Raw genomic sequence first — 21,483 nt, forward strand, 5'->3', positions numbered from 1 at the left:
AGAAAAAACAATAAAGAAAAACAACGCGAGAAACATCTCCTTGCTCATAGAATAACTTTTATTTATTGTACTTTACAAAGAGACCTCAATCAAAGATCTTGGATACATAATATATATATTCAAATACAAACAATCTGACAGATTTATTCCAGACTGAAGGCTAAATGTGTGACAAGTGGAGATCAGACAGGACCTATAGACCAGGCAACAAAGCAACAAACTTTTTTTTTCTTTTCTGCCAAATTTAAATAATAAAAATAAAAGCTCTTCAATAGCATAATTTCAGTTGCGATAGTAGATGTTTTGGCCATCACATTGGGGAAGCGGTTGTTGACAGTGCCGCTGTTTGTTAGAAATGATGTTACCACTGACTCGCGAAGGGTGTTGACAAAGTTTCCTTACAGGCAGAGGATGACTCCGCCATAATGGCATGACCTGCAGGGTGGAAGTGGCATTGGATGAATGGAAAAACAGATAAAAGTGTTGCAACTGTTGGCACGCATAAGCACACACTGAATTTTAGCATTGAAGGCCACAAAATCTTTAAGGCGCACCTTCACCCCAGTCTTCAGTTTTTTTTTTTGTTTTTTTTTTTGCAGCTTCTAAGTGGTTTTCTTCCAATATTGACCTGTATTTAGCTCCATCTATCTTCCCATCATTTCCAACCAACTTCCTTTTCTCTGCTTAAGAAAGGAATCCCCACAACATGACCCTGCCACCACCATGCTTCACTGCGTGAATGGTGAGTTTGAGGTGATGAGTAGTGCACATTTTCTACCACATTTGTACTTGTAAAAGATTTTAAAAACCATGTAATATTTTCCTTCCACTTTTTGCAAAGAAGAATTGGTAAAAATGTCAATGTCTACGTATACAAAGCTGACAGCAACATACTCCAAAAGACGTACAGCAGCCATTACAGCAAAAGGTGGTTATTTTTCTTCCAATCACATACAAGTCTAACTAACTATACTATGGTTCGTGTTTGTACCATAACAAAATGTGGAGAAGTTCAAAGGGGGTGACTTGTCCGATGTTCCTTATGAGAAAGAATAGAAAGGATGCTGATGGCAGTATTTGGTATCAAAGAGAAAATAATGGCAAACTGTACGTATTTAGCATTGGATATCAGTAAAGCAATGAGTGCATTTTTGTAACTATTGGAAACTATTGTAACTCTCCAGACTGCATGAGAAACTATCGGTGCGCAGGTGCAAAGATAAAATGGTAAACACTGCCCTCTAGTGGGGATTTATAATCATGATAACATTAAAGGGCACAAAAGGGTTTCAGCACTCACTAAATATATTCAAATAAAAATACAAATACAGAAAAAATGCATTGAATGAAAATGTACTTATGCATCTTCAATAACTTATTATAACATCAAATTGTACCTGTGCAGAGTTTACCAAAATGAAGTGTTGACAAGCCCCAAAGCGATCTGTCAGAATCAATGTGTCCCCAATGTGGCAATTGTAATACTGTTCACTGTTTTGCTGCAGCATTTGATGCTTTCGAGTGTAATACCTCATCTGGTAATATTACAAGGCTGATCCTTCTTTACAGAATTGTCAGATAAGAGCAAGAAAACTGAAATCAGTTACCCTGTCAAGAGATAGCAAGGATGCATGGCACTCAGTGCTACAAGTTGTTCTGATTTTGTAGATCAGGGAAATAGTACCAGCATCATCATCACGAATCTCATATTATCAAAGCTACTGTGCACTGGTAAGTGCATCCTCATACTTTAACTTTCCACAGTAATTCTACAGCCCGAATCTCCGAACACTTCGAGAAACTTGCCTGAGGATAAAGTTTTCATCTCTGCAGATTTCTCTCTCAAAAGAGTGACAGGCTGGCAAATTTCAGGCAACCACTTGTAAGGAGATAAAATCTCAGAAACGAGTGAGTGTAGCATGTCCTGTATTTATGTTGGGCGGATAGGCGGAATAGAAAATGCTATACTATATTTCTAGCTTTTGCTCAAAAAAATAGAAAGGAAAAAAAAAAGCCCGCTCCTGAAGTTTGAGCCCTGATCGGCCAGGTAACTCAAAACCTGGAGTGGGGAGTCAGCGTGGGATATGAGAAGAGAAACAATGTGGCTCTTTGTGCAAGCTAGGCAGAGAAAACAAACCGTTTCCCCTGGAAAGAGATCATGTTCAGGCTCCATCTGAGAAGACCACACAAGGCTGATCAGAGCGCTGTCTGCTGAGTGGAGTAAGGAGAGGAGGAGGAGCGCATCTGGCCAGCCACACTAACTTGTGCCCACATAAACGCTTGAGGCCAATGTCAGACAGGATGAGGATCTGAGGACCTCCCTTTCAAATCCTCAGTCAGTTCATGCAACACACAAGCCAGTGATACTTTTTGGTCCAAAAAAAAATATGCGTGACTGAGTTGTGTGTTGTTCCACGTTGTTGACTTGTGATGACTCGGCCATCTGGACTGCTTCCTGGGCTGGCAGCCTGCTGGTCTGACGAGCTGAGCGACATGCAGGCAGACAGGCAGGCAGGAAAGTGTTCGCTCTGGTGTTGTCCGCACAACAGCGTGGCGCTGAATCTGGCACTGAAGGACAACGTCACACAGGGAGTCTGTTCATTTAGTCGAGAGGATGGAGGTTAAAGAAACAGGAGAAAGAGAAAAACACCAGAGCGATGTTAAATTTCATTTCTACCATATCTTACAACAAAGTCTACTGCCCTGGACACTCATTCCCTAATCCACCCATTCCACATAAACACTTAGAATGAGGCTTTTAGTCATGTCAACACTGTTGCATAGAGTACAATAAAACCAAAAACATCTGGCCTCTTTTTTTCTTTTGGACACTTTTAATTCAAACACACATATCAAAGCCAAACACACACATACATGTAAGGACCAAACCAAGGCTCCGTACTCCCTCTGTCGCTTTGCGTTTTAGTTTCAAATGCTCAGTGAATACCCATGTGGTGGGATCAGGTTACACGGAGCTATAAAATATCCCAAATAAAGGCAAGGAAAAATGAGACGAAAAAAAAAAATTTTTGGCTTTCTCCTGAGGCAAAATCCTCCAGTCAGCTGCTGACTTTGTCAGAGTGGGTGTTTGTTTAAAACGACTTTTTACAGTTGGAACAATAGAGCAGGGCAGCAATGCTCAGCTCAGAGGACAGAGGCGGCAAGCTAAAGTCGTCCACAGACAGCAGCCAGATCCCATTACAGACAACAAAAGAACATAAATCTGTTTAAACAAAATTAGCAGGAAATTGTTATTTCAAAAATATTACTTAGTAAACAATGCCCTGCAAAAGTATGTATATACCTTGAACCTTTTCACATTATAACTACAAATTGTATGGTGAATTTTATTGCATTTTTATGAGATAGACCAAAACAAAGTACATAACTGTATGGAGGGGAAATAATATATGGTTTGATTTCTTTTCTTCCAGGATTCCCTTGTATTAATCTTCAACCATCTTGCCATCAATTCTGACCAGATTTCTACTCCCTGTTAAAGGAATGCCTTCACACAGCATGATGCTGCCACCACCATGGTTCACCGTAGAAATGATGTGTTTAGGGTGATGTGCAGTGTTAGTTTTTATCCCCATATAGCGTTTTGTATGTAGGCCAAAAAGGTTAGCCATTTTCCATCCCCACAACATGCTGCTGCCACTACCATGTCTGTTGATGGTAATAGTGTTTTTGTGCTGATATCATTGTTAGTTTTCCAGCATATTTTTATTTGTAAATTTGTAAATGAAAACCACGCATGCTTTCCTTTGATTTCACACTTAGATGCTAGTTTGTGTTGATCTACCACATAAAATCCCAATAAAATACACTGGAGTTTATAGTTGTAAGGAGTATAAATACCTTTGCAAGGCAGTGCATTAAAAAAGATACAAAAGGAAACTCATTCAGTGAAATAATCCTGTTGCAAAAAGTCATCCAAACATCTGAGATCTAAGATCAGGATTTATGTTTTTCTGTCTCAATTTAGTAGCTGTCACATTTAAACTCAATCACTAACTTGACCCCTGGCCTTTGGACAGGAAAAAGAAGAGAAATCTAAGCCATCTCTGTAATATCAGCAGATTAATCTCGGCACATACAGTAAACTGGAAACATGATCCTGTTATGGTGAGATACCAGCAGGTGAGAATGTTGGGTAGTGTTACAGCTTTTTTGGACTACCAGGCGAGTGAAACCAAGATGGGCCTTTGATTGGTCCAAAGTGAGAAAACTCCCCTGCTGTATTCTAACAAAACAATGTCTTCTTTGTCAGTGACTAGCAACAGTGAGAGATGATTAGCAAATAGCATCAAAAAGCAAGAGTAAGGAATAAACTTTTACATGGGGAAATATGAACCATGGCCAAACGGTGATGAAATGTGTAATTGGAGCGCTATCATTCGGCCCCTGTGTTTCCTAATGAAGCCTATGAGGTCTACCACAACTTAAGGTTGAATCTCATATTCAGAGCACTTTGCAGTCTGCCTAACAATCACCTCAGTCTATAGAGCGACCTCAGAAAGATCTCTGTATCACCGTGTAGGTCACACTTAAAGTTATAGTTCAGGACTATTGGAGAGGATTTGTTGAAAGGTTAAAAGTAGCTTCAGTCCAGATGCCCTTAGTTAGCTGTCTGAGAAGAGCCAAGATCAAAATGAACCTCAGCCTCCTAAAACAACTCTAATATAAAAAAAGTCACAGTGGTTTTTGGAAATGCTATTTTGTGACCCTTTAAACCATCATGACTTTGCATTGAGCAGTGATTTACACTGAAGTCAGTGATTATTTACATGGAAAATGCTCTATCAAAGATCTCCCTGTGAAACGTATTAAGAATGGAACATGTAAAGCATTTTCAAAAAACTGTGTAATAAAAGTATGATACGATATTGCTGTTTAAACAAATGCTAATGCTTTACATTTCTCCTTGGCAGATACTAAGAGAGTTATCTATTACAAATAAGATAGTAACTGCTTATACATTTTAATGTAACCACACTCCAAAATTCAGAACAAATTTTTTAAACAGTTTTCAAAAACTGCTTTGGCTAAGCCGTTGCAATGAACTCAAACCCGTTTGATATGTTGTAAACTGTTCCGGATGAGTGCATGGCATTTTTTTTTATTAAAGCCAGAATACTTTCTGTCTATCTTCAACAGACTCATATTCACCAGCAAATCCAAGACTATAGTGCAGGCAACCATGCAAACAAAGCATTGTGACTGTCAGGTTGTGGTGAAGTGATCACCTTTCAAAGTCACTCTCACTGCTTGTGCCTTCCACCTCCTCTCCCTGCTGTAACCTTAGCCCATCGAAAGGTACCAGGTTACCGGGATTCTCTCTGAATGGCGCCATACTGTTTAGTAACCATGTGCACACTGTGAGAACAGTCATTAATCTTGTCCCATGTATGTGTAAATCTCCATACAAATACATTTTTGCAGAACCTGGTAATATGAATTTGAAAATAACTTTTTTTTAAACCATATCTAAGAATTAAAACATCAGTTGCAGTTAATAAGGAATGCACCAATCATTGGAATCACAATCAACCATTTTTGCTTGACTGGCTCTCATCTGAATAAATTTTTCTTCTCCATTCTATGAATGGATTTAAACTAAGAATTCCTAACATCTTCAGTTTGTGAATACATCAACTAATAGCATGTACATTGAGTTTGTTAAAAAACAGATAACGGTTGGTAATATATGCATTGATGCACAAATAGGTACAATAATTCATTCTTTTTCCATTGGATCCAAAACTACTACCTCTATTAAAAACCATGTAGAGCAGTTTATCTTATCCTTAAAACTAAATCAGAAAATGTCATAATGAGAAATGGCTGGTGAGATTTAAAAATAACTGGAAATCAGTATTAAGACAACCTGTCCAGGGTGTATCCCGCCTCTCGCCCATAGACTGCTGGAGATAGGCACCAGCTCCCCCACGACCCACTATGGAATAAGCGGTAGAAAATGACTGACTGACTGACAGTATTAAGACATTGGTAAGGTAATGCTGTTAATACCTTCTGTCATATTCTAGAAAAATTACTCACCTCCATTGTCTATTTATTCTGATCTCGGATCCTTAGGCATCGCCTCTTCAGGGCTGGCTCCATCTCCACTGCGCTGGGCATATTGGCAGGACTACGTAAGCTACCCTTGTCCCTGAGTTTGGGTAGGAGTAACGGGGATGTGGTCCCCCCTGTCTTAGGTGCTGTGGGCAGAGCATAAGCGTGGTCCTCATCTGGAACATGGGAATCGTCCCCTACACCCCCACTGACTGCTAAGGGCCCTTCTAACTGACTGATTGGACCTTCAACCAGCACCGCGCTAACAACAGAACATTTGTTTTCTTTGATAGCTTCAAGTTCACTGAGTGCAGGGTCCTGGGGAGGTGCTTGTAATCTCTGGGGTAAGGAAAAGTCCATACTAGACGGTGCGGATAAAGGCGACGTACCATTTTGAGGATGGTCCTGGGTAGATAACTTGGTATTATGTGAATGGCTGCTGTCCGTGGGGCTAGATGGGCTGTTAGAAGATGAAGTGAGGGAATCAGATTGCTGGAAGTCATTTGAAGGTGGCTGTAGCAGAGTAAGGTTCGGTCTGATCATATTATAGAACCCTGATCTGTTAAATTGACCTGGTCCTGACTCTCCCAGTGCTGCTGGATCCACCATTCCGTTGGCACTGGGCTCTAACTTCACTTGAGTCCTCTGGAGAACCCTTTGGATGACTTGGCGCTCTGTCTGCTGATGTATAGTTTGATAGTCTGTCAGTACCTCAGATGTTTTGGTTGGGAAGGACAATTCATTACATTGTGCTCTGGGGGAGAGCGCTTTACTTTGAGGTGTGGATAACGGGGACAAAAACTGCCTTTCTGATTTAACCCAATCTATGTCCTTTGGGTTTGATTCATTTGTTAAACTCAGGCTTTGAGAAAAGTGTCCCCCTTGTTTGTTGACCTCCACTCTGCTTGCTTCTTCAGAGATATCTGGAGATGCTGACCTAGTAGTCCTGGATCTACCTCTTTCTACCCCTTCTGGGACTGGCTGGATTACTCCACCATGATTTGGCATTTCAAGGTCTGCTTTAGGGGGAACTGGAATGGGAATTGGAATTGGTATGGGGACAGGTAAGGGAACAATGATAGGATAGGGGACCAGGACAGTGGGTTGGGGTAAAAAGGGACTAAAAGAGGGGATACCATAGTTCATTATTGGAGGCACTGGGACAGGTCCTCTTGGCATTAAGTTTAGTGGAGGTGAATGTAAGCCAGGGAAATAGGCACCAGGGAAAGGATGCATAAGTCCTGGGGGATTCATCGAAGAAGAGGTGGGAGGCTGCAGGAGAGGAGAGTGTGGCGGTCTGTGGATAGGGCTGGAAGCGGGGCCTGTGTGTCTGGGAGGATTGGCAAGGGGACTTTTTAGACCCTGAGCATGAAGCGGGGGCCTGATGAAGGGTATAGGGATTTGAGGTAACGGCTTTTGATCCAGAGGAGGGCGAAGAGGAGGTGGAGGAAGAGGGGGAGCTGAATGAGGTGGCACATCCATAGTAGGTAAGGATGGCTGAATGGATCTCTCCAGATTCTTAAGCCCGGAAACTGAGACCTTTGAAGAGGAAGAAGAAGAAGATGCTTCTGAAGATGGCACAGACATTAATTCCACAGGTCCGTGAATTAGCGCCGACCCTTTGGGGGAGAGGTTTCGATTGCGTGCATCCCCTGTACTGCTGATGCTGCTGTTCCAAGACTCGGGAGTAAGTAGCTTTTGCCCTGGTGTGCTGCTATCCACTCTCCCATCCTGGCTGGTTCTGTTTGGACTGGAACTGGTGCTGGTGAGAGCTGCACGGGCTTCTCGGTAGAACACATCCATCTTATACTGGTTGAGACATTTAATGCTGCAGAACTGAAGGCGTTCCTCACCAGATCCAAAGTCCAGGTACTCTTTTGTATGGCGAACATGCTTGCACCAGTCACAGACCTGTGGTACAGGAGAGAGAGACTGCGGGGGGTCAATGAAGTATTACATTCTTTCTTAAAACTACAACCATACAGAAACAGCTGACATATTTGCATTTCATTTGTTTCTGTGTGATACATAGAATGCTTATCAATACTTTCCAATGAATAATAAAAAAAACACTGATAATTTCCCCTTACTCTGACATTAGTGTTTATCTTTAACACTAATCTGGGTGAGTCCTCTGGATGAGGGGGCTGAGGTGATGTCTCAACATGGAGGTCTTCGTCTCTGGCCTGACAAGGAGAAACCACAATGTGACGAACATGACGCACCACTGGAAGGAACTCTGAGCTTATCTCCAAAAGCAACACTGTAATCATTGTAGGGTCATAAAACCAAATTTAAGCGTTGTGTTTTGCCTCTTTATGAAACAGCTAGAGGTTTGTGCATGGGAACAAAATACAAAGGTCAATGAAAAAAAAGTAAAAGTTTCATACTACTTATTATGTTGGTACATTGATGCATTGTTTTTCATTATTAGTAGTAGTATTAATATAACAAAATTCCTCCTGATTCATGTAAGGTGACCTGAGGAGGATTTCAGTGCTCCCCCATCTCTGAGACCCAACGAGTCGTGTTAAGTTACGAAACATGAGGCAGCTGAAGGTAAGGTATGCACTGAAAGTGGACACCTCGCCCCAGGCCTTCTGGCCTTCCTCTCAGACAAGCAGATACAAGCCAACAGAAATGCTTTCCTCCCTTGCCTAAAAAAACTCCAAAAAACTAGACAGCTTGTTGTCTGCTCGGCTTTACTTTGTGTCTGTTGTTTTTCTCAAAAAACACAGAAGATGAAACACTTTACATTGATATGTCATCCTACATATTTAAATATCAGGTGATCTTATTGCAGTTTAAGGTAAAAACCATGGCAATGTGCACCAGAGTCTTTCTCTAAAGTGGCAGCTTTCCTGTCCTCCAGACCAAAGCCACTTAACCGCCGGCCCCTTCTGCATTAACTTGAAACTGATACTAAGTGTCCTGTACAAAGTTCACCCTCCCTCTCACCTCTCCTAAAATGGATCCTTTAAATAAACTAATCACTTTGATTTCTAAAGATCAAAAGAACTTGTTGCTGAAAGACTGTAAACTTGCAAGTAGTTAACTGATGCTTAATTGCTCAGTTTATTTATATCTTTGTATATGTACAAGGCTGTCTGTGGCTATGCTATAAATGTGTTCAATTCATTCATCATCATGTAGATCTAAAAGTTAATTATCGTACCCCTTCCCCATCACTAACCTTGTTGCGCTTGAAGTAGGCCCGTCTGCAGGCAGCAAAACACTTCTCACTGCAGAAGCTCTTGAGCTCCGAGCCCATACACAGTGAGTAGCGCTTTACACCCTCCTTCTGGCACCAAACGCATACTATTTGCACGTTCTGTACATCCTCCACTGCAGAGGGGGAAAAGCACAGAAACCAGGGCAATCATTGCATAAAATTTGTAGAGATATTTGTGCAAAATTGGGAGTTAAAATTGCATGCATCGCTTCAATTTTGCTCAGCTGAAACAATGAAAACAGTTTAATTTCTTTAGACCCTATTGAACAGCAAAACATGTTCAACATGGAGAAGAATCACAGATCATTTATTTAGAACTGGATGCGCTCCAAGATTTCCGGGCAATGTATCCTGCAATAAATTAATTGAAGGTGTTTTAGGCTTGTATTTTATCATAGTCCAGAGATCTTGTTACATCTGTGATTCGTCTTATTGTCAGCTGGGATTTATGCAGGTTTGTAGTAGTGTGGACAGTATAATTACGTTTTGACAGATTTATCTAGCAATAACTGAGTAATTCTAATCATGTCAGCTTTATCTGATGTAAAGTGAGCACTGTAACCCATATATTTGAAGAATATGAAAGAGCATGCAGATCACTGAAATAAATACATTTCCCTCATAGAACCTTTCAGATTAAAATCAAGCTTTTGCATCACATGGTTTTTTTAACGGATAAATCAAAATGTAATCACACAACAAATCAAACAATGAATATCGGCTTAGCATTCTCACACTTTAATGTTAGTAATCCACATTTAGAGTGACAAATTTTATATTGCTTTAACGAATAAACTTACTTTTGATATTCCTAGAGATGCACAGAGATATCTGCTGGTGACTGGAATTGGGATATTTTCAGCCATTGACCTCTGATTGGCCAGTCTGACATTCAAAAACCCAATATTTTACAGATCATTGAAGGCACCATACCTAAACACTACCAGATCATACTTACAACAACACCCTTCAGTGTGGAAGTTTCTATTGAAGCTAATGACTCAAAGTTAACTATTTCCAAACTAGTGAGGTCTTTAAAATGAAGTTAGAGGAAGAACAAAGATGTCAAAATCTATTTAGATGGAAACTTTTCTATGGAGGCATGCTGGCTTTTATTCAGGCTGCTACAACATATAGCTAGAAGTCAGTGGTTGCTGGTTGCAGATTTGTTGTTTTGTCTCTTACTTTTGAAGTACAAAAGGGAGCCATCCACTGCAAGACGTCAGTCTGTACCTGCCCTGGGGTTGTTTCATTGAATTAGGGAAGAAACAAACTGACCCAGTGTTAAATGCAGTAGTTTCCAGGCAGGCTATGCTACAGCAGAGTTGTTCTGTTTAAGTCTTTTAAGTTGCTGTTAGTAAACATACTAGATTTTCATCAGCAAAACGGCAAACTCCTTCAGATTACAGGCAAGCTCAGTGGGAGCAAAAAAAAAAAAATGACATATTGAGCATCTAATTGTGATCATACCCACCAAATATCAACTTAAGTTTCTCTGACTTTAAATGTATTACTACACATTTGCATATATATAGTGTATAAACATTATGTTACTACAATAAAAACTGTTCAATTCAAAAGTAACTTCTGATAAATCTGAAGATCCGTAGAGAAATCGACTGCTGAATTGCAGCATTTTGGGGAATGCTTAAATTGAGCATTTTGACCAGGTAGTCAGAAACAAAAAAATCTGAATTTTTGTACACCCCCCTCTCTCCAGCATTAATATTGTGCGCTAATAGCAACACTCTTCGGTCTAAATGTCGTAACTGATGGAAGAACACTAAAAGTTAGCTATTTTGAGCATCAGGGAGGTGTTAAAAAATGAGTTTAGAGGATGCACAAATGCTCTATTTAAAAAAGCTATTTAAAAGAAAACTATTTTTTCTTCAGAGGCAAGTCAGCAGTTCATTCAGGCTGCTACCACAGAGAGCTAGACTTTAGTGGGTGCTTGTCAATTTTCTCATTCATCATTTGCCCTTTTTCAGGTTTTCTAGCTCAAAAAGGAGCTCTCTGCAACAGGATGTCAATTCCTACCTGCTCTGGGGACGTTTTGGTAAATTGGTGAAAGGCAACATTACTGCAAAGTGGTTTTTTTTTGTTTACTTTCCCCTTCTCTGTAATTGGAACATGCTGGATTCAGAAATGTTGACAGAAATTAGGATATGTCATACTTAATGTAAAAGTTTGCATTCTCTATGGATTTCACACAGAGACTGTTGTTTGTTGTTAGTAAAGCTAACTCATGCTGATATGAGATATAAGATGGTAAAATGCATCTGAAAATGTCAACTCAAAATATTTCTGTCCTCGTTTTAAATTGGTAAACCCCTCTTTTAGAGTACTTTGTCACACACACAGTGTGACGTCACTTCTGCTTCTAATACAAATTATTCACAAATCCTCACATCAAGAAGGCTAAAAAAGTCTTCACAGAGAAATCGGAATCAGCTAACATCAGTATTGGAAATCAGCTGAGATTTCTGATTGGTGCATCTCTAAATATTCTCTAAGTTTTGTTAATATTTTACTAAAAAATATCTAGTTAGTGTTTAGGACCCTACACCCAGTGATAAGCCTGGTGTAAGTAAAGGATAAACACACATGTCATGTAACTGCAGTAGCTTCTCACTTTCTACTGAGCTTCAGTTACTGCTCAGGAAAGAACTGAAACTAATGCCTGTTCCATCGCTTGCAGCTGATCTTACACTGTGGCCTCTCAGCACATAGAGTTAATATCATGGATTATCAGTTCTTGTGTGCTATGCTTGTAAACCAAAAGCATATTTTAATGTGTGGGCTTAACAGGGCACACTTGGTTCTTGAGTGAAGCAGAAGACCTCTCTTACCTGCTGACGGCTTGATGAGAGGGACGATGACAGGGGCATTCTTGTGCTCCTTCGGGGTGGTCAGAATCGAGCTTGTTGAAGAAGAGGATTGCGAGGACGAAGGGACGCTGGAGGAGTCCCTCTCTCCACTCTTTATGGCCAGGACTGAGTGGCTGACTTTGGCATCCAGGCTTTTGGGTTTTGGCAATGAGTTTTCTGTAAGACAAATAGAATGATAAAGCAAATGTAACAGTGATCCATCTATGCAAGACAATACAACAACATAAAACCACAGTGTGCTTTATGGGACACCATAATAACTTCTGCACAAACAACAGTCACATCTGGCTGAATGTAACTTGAGGACTTACAGCCACAGGAGATGATGTCTTGCAGTGTCTCAAGGTCTGCATTAAAACCTGCTAAACCTGTTAGTGTAATGCTGCTCTAAACAGTGACCTGTTGCCACCTGCCCCCCTTTACCTTTTAGCACAGACACATGCTGCCGCCTTTCCCTGTAGTTTCTGATCTCATTGGCCTCAGACTCTCGGAGTTCCACCTTGTCGTATCCGTACCACCCCAGGAGCTCATTCATGGTGCTTTCTGCAAACGTCTGCCAGAAATAAAGAGAAACAGTAGTCAGAACTCCAAGTTATGTCAAATAAAGCAATAGGAAATTGTGAATGTGCATCTTAGGGTTATTACTGGAAGTTTTGATCCTATGGTAAACATAATCAGAGCTACCTAGTCTGAAAGAAAGTGAGCGATTCTTTCTCAGCCTTGGCCCTGTTTTGAGAAATGAATAGGGGCACAGTGGAGTACAGTGTGACACTTTTTCCATGATGTATTCAAGTTGTTTAAAAAAAGGTTTAACCCAACACCAGTGTGAAATCTATGAATCATCCTTTGTTTATCCCTTTTAATTAGAAAAAAAAGAAGGAGACAGGAATATTGCTCTGCAAAAATTAGATGTGTGATCTCAGCTTATTTTTGATTATTGCTACCAGATGAAAAAATATTTTTTAAAAACCACAAAGGTCTCTCTCTTTGTCCACCCACCTCTCTGTGGCTTTAGAGGAACCGGATTGGAGGAGAAACCTGATCCGGAATGGACAGAAATCAGGGCGGGACACCCAACACCATGGTGAGGTCCCACGGTTCTCGGAAATGCCCCGCTTCTCTCTTCACTCCTCTTTTCTTTCTAACGTCCACAACTCCTCTCCTCTTGAAGCTTTCCCCTACCTCTCGTCTTGCCTCTGTTCATTTTTTCTTCCTCCCATCTTTTCCCCCCCTGCCCTGTCCTCCCCTCCACATCCCGGCACCTTCCAGGCCTGACACTCGACACGGCGCTGGTCTCGAGTTTCACCCTCTTTTCCAGCACAGTATGCTGTGGTGTTGCAGCGCTTGTAGTACTGACTGCACATTCTTTCCCCGCTCCGACCTCTGCTCCGCAACCCAGGGCCTCCGACAGAAATGGATCTCTCCCTATTTGCTTGCTCACTTTCCTGCTCTGTCTGTTCTGGGAGAGAGTGCGTGTGGGTGGGTGAGTGAGTGGAAGCAGCCGTATCAAATATGCCTAACGATGATTAAAGTCAAGGATCCGGTGTCTGGGGCCTGTGAATCTGGCTCTGACGTGGAGGGAGTGAGGTCCGAATGTGGTGCTGAAACAGATGCGTTACAAAGAAAACATTGGAACGGACCTCAGTTGAACTAGAAATCAGTTTCTCTCACTGTTTGGCCCTTCTTCCATCTGCACATATCACAGTGTCACTTTCTCTGTATTCCTGCTTTTAAAGACAGATTTTTCTTTTCCTCCTCCTCATCCACCCCCTCCACATCCCACAATGTTGTTTTTGTTTCTTTTTGGCAGTTTGGACAAACATCTGCTTTATGAGAGTGACAAGCCATATCCCAAACCATGGAGCGAGAGAGAGAGAGCTGCAAGCCAAAGGCAACAAACTGGGCCGACCCAGAGATCCAGGCAGGCTTACATCAGGCCGGAGGGATAGTGTTTCAACTGTTTTGATTAAAATTAGTTAAGATGAAACAATACACCTCCTGTGGATATCAAACGCTGCAATCCAAACCACATACACACGAAAACATCAGAATTTCTCTCTAAAGAAAGCCCCTTTCTCCCTCATCCTCCCCAGGAAGACGTCTCATCTTGTTAGATTCCTTGCTCCGGCTTCAAAGATCCTCAAATATCATTTTAACAGCAGAGTCAAGAGTCTCAAATAGCCAGTGACCAAACCCAGACAAAACAGACAATCCAGGGATTGGTTACCATGCACTGGACTTATAATGGAGGAAGGGAATTCTGTCTGTTACTGTGATTTAACAAATGACCCTGATGAGAGATCCCTAACACTTTGAGTTTTTGTTTTTGTTTTTTTTTTGTTACCATGCATGCTTGCATTCTTTATAGTTGTGTGACATATCTGCAGAGTTTTCCCATTATAAGGCTGAAGAAGGCTATTTAAGGACTGTAAATACCCTCCCCTTTCCCTCTCTTTCTCATAAGTCTCTATGGTGAGGGGGATATGTTGCATCGCAGGGAGCGGGGAAGAAGTGACGCACATCTGGATCTCTTCTGGACATTGGAGAGCGTGCGCGTCCGTCCACAGCTGGCCCACCACGTCTAGAAGCCCAAGTGTCAGCCAATAGTTTCCTTCAACTACCAAAATATTTAATCAAACAGCCAGATTTTTATGATATATATATATATATATATATATATATATATATATATATGTGTGTGTGTGTGTGTGTGTGTGTGTGTCATTGTTGTACTGTAAGCATTTTAAGCTACATGCTTTTTCTAAAGTTGCAGAAACAATCTAAAATCTGATTTATTGGTTTATTCATTGGTTATTAAAAAAAGAGTGTAGATTATTCCAAACACTGATTTGTGCGCACTTTGCGCTCTGTGTGAGTAAATAATTGTTCAAATCTATCCCTCACTCCTACCTTCATCTCCTGGTTGATCTCCCTCTTCACTGGGTGCGCTGGTTTCCTGCTGCGTTTATTTTCCGGAGGTCTGCCTTTCTCCATCTCTGGCATACTGTAGTCCGGCTCTGCCTGGATCCCACCCGGATCGGTGACTCGACTGTCAGATTAGGAAAAGTTTTAGCGGAATCCCGCAGAGTCAGATGGGGAATTCGTCAGTCCCGGTGACAGTGGCTGTCATTCCCCGGACGTCTGAGTCTCTCGTTTAGGGCTCCGCTCCATTCGAGTCGCACTGAACATGCGTGTGTAGCCCCCTCTTTGGAGGCTCCGCCGTTTAACAATCCCCTCACTCTCTCCTCTCTCCACCGCTATCAAGCTCTAACTGATGCACAACATGCGTCTTCCTGTTAAAACTTTCAAAATAGACTCCTTTTTGCAAATGACAGGTGAATGCAGAGCGCGCAAACCAAAGATTTCCAGAAGATTTCCATTTTATTTTACAAATAAAAATCTGAAAAGTGTATTTAGTCTCCCTGATTGATTTAGTTGGCTTCACCTCTTTTAACAGGAACAAGAGCACACAACTCCTGTTTTAGCCTTAGCATTTTCATTTTAGGGTTCATTATAAGATTTTTTGTTTTTGTCAGTATGCCAGAGATTATTTTATTTGTTCGAGTTACTTTATATATACTGTATGATATCTGTTGGGGACTTTGGTCAGCTGTGCTATTTGTAAAGTGCTAATAAATAAAGTTGCCATGGCTTGGTACCCTGAGTCAATACTTCCTGCTGCAATTACAGCTGTAAGTCTTTTACGGTATGTCTCTACCAGCTTTGCACATTTACAGATTGTAATTTGTGCCAAATCTTTGCAAAATACCTTAACCTCAGTCAGGCTGGATGGAGAACTTCTCTGAACTTCAGTTTTCAAATCCTGCCACAGGTTCCCAATCAGATTAAGGTCTGGACTTTGACCCGTTCATTGCAATAAATGAATAAGCTTTGATCTGAATCGTTCAATTGTAGCTTTAGCTTCTTTCAAGACGTAATCTTGCTGGAAGGCAAACCTCTGGCCCAGTCTTCTGTAACCCCTAATCCATTTTCTTCCAGGATTTCCTTGTATTTAACTCCATTTATTCTTTCGGGTTGTGTGTTCAGGATAAAGCACAGGGTGTTAGTTTATTAATACACAAAGTGCTTGGCACACAGGCCAATTTTGCCCTTATCTGATCAGAGCACCATCCTCCACATTATATTTATCTTTCCTAAAAAGCACACTGCAAAAATAACTGTACTGTACTGCAGTTGCTTTTTCTTGCCACTCTTTCAAAATAGTCAAATGTGTGCAGTACACAATACATATAATTTTTCAGCAGACCTGGCACTTCAGCTATGAATTTCTGCAGCTCCTCCCAAGTTTCCATGGGAATCTTCTAAGCTGCTTATCCAGCCTGTTGGTTTAGGTTAATGGCCATGTGTTGGTAGGATATTTTTTTATAATATCTAACTGCTTTTAACTTAGCAACAACTAAATCCCTGACCAGTCTGATATGTTATTTTACTTTCATTATGCTGCTTCTTCACTAGTGTTCTATAACAAACTTGTGAGGCCTTTACACAATATTAATACTGAAATTAAATTACACACAGGTGCGTTTGTTTAATATAATCTTGGTGTTTACTTTACTGTTTACTAATTAGGTGAACCTTGACGGCAAATGGCATTGGATTTATTTAGGGTTATTACAGTAAAGGGGAATAAATAAACACAGTATGGAGGCATCACTTTTCCGAATTTTATTTTTGAACATATTCAAAAGCCATATCTCAATGTACCTTCCACTTCACAATTATGAACTGCATTCGGTTCATCTATCATAACATTCCTCAAATAAACTGAAGTATCCGATTGTAACGTGACAAAATGTAGAAAAGTTTAAGGGATATAAATTATTTCACAAGGCAAGGTTTTTTGTTGTTGGGCTACTAAGAAAACTCAGAGGTGTGTTTTATTATGCATTCTATTGCATAGTCCAAGAAATATCTCCAGCGCTTTACAGTTTTTTTGTTGCCAAGCAGAAGCAGCAGAGCAATAATATCAATGAACCACTTGGAGAATAGAAGGTGCTGTCTTCTTGTTAAAGCTTCTCTAAAAACGAACACAAGGATAGCAATATTAGTGGCTTCAAAAACAGAATTTGTAGTCCAACATGTACACAAGCCACTGATGCCATGTGAGGCAGGGCACCTCGTCACCATCACAGGCAGCTTTAAAACTGTGTGTTTTGTGCTCATGTAGCCTTTGCAATATGTTGTAACTTTCTCTGGGTTTTCAACTTAGAGAACGTTACACGATTTAGCATCTTGTCAGTGTTTCTGTATCTGTTTTGCACTGACACCTGCATGTAAACGCACTGATAACCTGTTCACTGATTATCATGTAGTAATCTTTCAAACTGTAATGCCTATAAGGAGTTTTCTCTTGTCATGTTAACTTCAAAGCTTACGTTTTGCGTGTTGCAAAGATTTGTGCTCCATATGTTTAATGTGTGTGTATGTCTTTCACTAAGATGCCTAACCCATCCTGCGCTTTTATTGTGAAAGGCGGGTCATTTGACTGCCGGCTCCATCAGTGCAGAGCCCTCTGATTTTATGTAACCCAACACCTGGCGCCCACCCCTCCCAAATCACAACAGATACATTTCATAAGGAATGCAAAGACTGTGTTTTATCTGAGGGTACACAGTGCAAACACTGCTGGTCTGTCCGCTCTTGTCTTAAAATAAAGAGATGAAAAGGGGTCTGCGAGTTAAATGATATCCATATCACAGGGTTCGGAGTTTTCTCAAATGGCATTTGTTTGATCAGGGCCCTGTGTGTGGAGCCAGTGTGTACACACTAGACTAAATACACCTGAAAGGCCCACAACAGGCTCAGGTCCTGCAGCCTTGCTTGAGGACAAATGCCTGAGGGCAGGGTTACTGTTTCATGTTCAAACATTGCAGATGACACTCTGGGGACATTGCAATGGTTTAGAATAAGTTTAACTGTTAAATCAAAAGTCCTCATCTTGCAAGACTTCCGTCAGATCACCAAAACTCATGCACAGAAACAGACAGGTAAACAATCACAGGACAGCAGGCCTTTTTTCTCCCTCCCTCCCTCCTGCCTCTCTCTCTCTGCTCTGCTTGGAGAAGTCCAGAGACCACGCTCATGTAAACAGAAACCCGATCCACTGCACAGGGCTTGGGTTTCGCCCCCTCGTAGACCCGTTGGTGATACCTGATCCGACCCGGCTTTGGGAACAGGGCTTATCTGATGCCTCACAAAAGGCCCCTCTCTCCATGCTCTCCATAACAGCGCACATCTGGTGCCTCTGCAGGGAGCGCTGTCCCCTCAGCTTCCTCTGGGGCTCAAGGCTGAAAAGAAAGACGTCTCACTGTTTCTTCAGCAATCTACTGGGGTAACACAGATGACAGGGGACAGGAGACAGTTGTCAGCTCTTAGGTTACAATTTTCAACATCTGGGGCGAATTATGAAACTCAGCCGCTTTGTGTGTGATTGCATGCTTTTACTGTAAACGGGCACGTGATTACAGCAAACATGCCCTACAGTTTAAAAGACGGAAATGTGGCCATCTCTTTTAGGATTAATCATGGAATAGTCTGTGTGGTTTATGTTGGGATAATGTCACCAATAGAGGGCGATGTTTACTCATAATTAGTGAACAGACCTTTTAATCTGATATTTTTCCTGCATAAATTTACAGTGACTTGAGAAAGTATTCATACCCTTCAACTTTTTAAATTTTTTCCTTTTATAACCAAAAACGTCAATGTATTTTATTCTTAATGTATTTGTCATACCAACACAAGTGCACTAATGTAAAGTGGAAAAATTTCAACCATTTGCACCTAGTTACTAAACATAGTCCACCGCTATGTAATTTAACCTCAGTATAAATACAGCTGTTCTGTGGGGGCAAGCTGCATCTTAAACACCAAGGAGCACAGCAGACAGGCAATTTTGAAAAGGTTTAAAGCAAGAATGAGTTATTAAACAATGTCAGTAGCTTTCATGATCTCACACAACACTGTTCAGTCTGTCATCTGAAAACAGAAAAGGCTGTCCACCTAAACTGACAAACTGGGGAAGGAGAGCATTACTCAGAGATGGAAACAAGAGGGTCCTTGGTAACCCTGGAGGAGCTACAGAAATCCACAGCTGAAGTTGGAGAATTTTGTGACCAGATAACTATTAGTCATGCTCTCCACAAAACTTGTCGAAGAGGGGCAAGAAGAAAGCCGTTATTGAAAGAAAGCCATTAAGAAGTCTCATTTGCAGTTTGCCACAAGCTTTGCCGGGGACAAAGCAAACATGTAGAAGAAGGTGCTCTAGACAGATTAGACAAAAACGTAAGGGTCAATCCTGCAGGTCAATCCTGCAAGAAAACCAGTTAGAGGCTGAAAAGGCCCTAAAGCAGAGACTGAGGTTTACTTTACAGCAATACAGTGACCTTAACCATTAACCCATAACCAAAATGGGATTTTTTTAGATAATCTATCAAAACATATTGTTGTGTTGAACTGCCCCAGTCAAAGTCCAGAAATCCAGACAAGACCTGAAAACTGTTGTTCAGAGATGCCCTCCATTCTATCTGACTGAGGCTGAGCTATTTTCAGTTGAAATTCAATTACTACAAATTCAAATACTTTGTCAATCATCAAAAGGGAAATTAAATGTTGTTGTAGCTCATTTAATAAAGGTTTCTTCAATGAGCCGTTGTAGAAGAATGGGCAACACTTTCAGTGTCTAGATGTGCAAATCTGGTAGAGACATACTCCAAAAGACATGAGGCTGTCATTGTAGCAAAATTATGTTCTTCAATATTTTGACTCAGGGAGGCAGAATGCAAATGCACAACCCACTTTTTGTTTGTGAAAAAGAGATAGAATCCTTTTGCTTTTACTACCCAATTATATGCTATTTTGTGTTGGTCTGTTGCATAAAATCCCAATAAAATACTTTAAAGTTAGTGGCGTTAACATGAAAAAATGTAAAAAGCTTGAAGGGACGTTTTTTAAGGAGACAAGTTTTAATCTTATCTGCCTTTAATTGTTTCTAATTCATTAATAATGCTGCCCATTCTGCCACTGACTTTATTAAATAGAGTTTATAACGCAGTTAATTAATCATATTTACCCTAGAAATTACTGATACTAAAAGGATTGCTTGAGGCAACCAAAGTACCACCAGGGGTTCTTATTCCACAGTTTGTGAATCCCGTTCTTAGATATTATTGTATACCTGTGAAAAAGACTAATAAATTGTTTAGTTATTGCATACAAACTATATTTTGAGTCATGGAAAAACAAAACAAAACAAAACAAAACCAAAAAAAATATTTTCAGCATCTCAGGAGTGCAACGCTAGGAGTCAGTGTTGCTGCATTTTGCATCTGGGAGAATTCAACAGGTAACAACTCTTTAGTTGGACAATTCTTAAGCCGTTTAGTTTGGTTAAATAGCTTCCTTACTCACTAAAGTTACATAATGCAGAAATGTGTCTATCAGAGGATGTAGTCGGCATGTTAGCATCTCGGTGATCATGAAAACCTAGACTACAGCCTCCTGATGGCACCAGAATCAATCACCATGGCAACACAAAAGCAGGATGCATTTTAGGCTGGGATGGGTTCGACACAGCACATTTAATGAGAAAGGTGAACGGATTTCAAAGTGCAGGTAGTCGAAAAAGGCTGACTTTATGGGCGCAACCGAGCATGCGTTCTGGGACCAATTTGTTGAAATGGATCAAAACTGTCCAGCTTTCTTAGCCATTTGAATTCCCGTGATCAAAATGGCTGTCATTATATATATTTTTTTACAAGTTAAGAATAAAAAGCATGTATTATTTCAACAAGCATCCGGACTTTGGGCTCCTCCTACGCTACAGACCAGTTGATATAAAAGGTTTCGGTTGACGCTGCGCTCACATTACAGAGAAGCAGCGCCTGTTGGGAGTCCTCCTCCATTTGGCCAAACCACTTCAGGAAAGATTATTTATTACAAAAAATGTCCAAAATGACGATCGCTCACCTGGGGATGGTTGTGTTGGCAATATGCTTATCAACCCAGGTAAGATGACATTCATACTCTCTCTCTCTCTCTCTCTCTCTCTCTCTCTCTCTATATATATATATATATATATATATATATTGTTTTTTGCTCCACATCTGATATTAATCGTGAGTGGAAAGTATTAACCACATATTTTAAGGGCATAGAGGTTATTTGTTCTGGAAAAATTGCGTGTAATTTATTTTATTATCTTTATGAACAGGATTTAACTTGGTGTGAAATGTTGCATTATAGCAAATTAGAAATTAAGGTTCA

At 40.7% G+C, this 21,483-nt stretch overlaps 1 protein-coding gene across 3 annotated transcripts; it reads right to left on the reverse strand.

The window, feature by feature from the left end:
- Positions 1-37: 37 nt before the first annotated feature.
- Positions 38-15,469, reverse strand: LOC124882214 (sine oculis-binding protein homolog). 3 transcript variants are annotated; one of them, XM_047388466.1, is made up of 7 exons: positions 15,109-15,469; positions 12,622-12,751; positions 12,160-12,354; positions 9,272-9,423; positions 8,169-8,264; positions 6,064-7,989; positions 38-2,594 (listed from the first exon to the last, which is right to left on the reverse strand). In XM_047388466.1, the coding sequence occupies exons 1-6, from the start codon at positions 15,199-15,201 to the stop codon at positions 6,073-6,075; spliced, it is 2,583 nt and encodes an 860-aa protein (XP_047244422.1). In that variant the 5' UTR covers positions 15,202-15,469; the 3' UTR covers positions 38-2,594; positions 6,064-6,072. The 3 variants fall into 3 exon arrangements, with proteins under 3 accessions (XP_047244422.1, XP_047244421.1, XP_047244423.1); XM_047388465.1 differs by having other exon boundaries at positions 6,064-8,010; positions 15,109-15,468; XM_047388467.1 differs by lacking the exon at positions 15,109-15,469 and adding an exon at positions 13,198-14,833 and having other exon boundaries at positions 6,064-8,010.
- Positions 15,470-21,483: the final 6,014 nt, after the last annotated feature.

Source organism: Girardinichthys multiradiatus, chromosome 15 (assembly GCF_021462225.1).
Source record: "Girardinichthys multiradiatus isolate DD_20200921_A chromosome 15, DD_fGirMul_XY1, whole genome shotgun sequence".
NCBI classification, from domain to species: Eukaryota; Metazoa; Chordata; class Actinopteri; order Cyprinodontiformes; family Goodeidae; genus Girardinichthys; species Girardinichthys multiradiatus.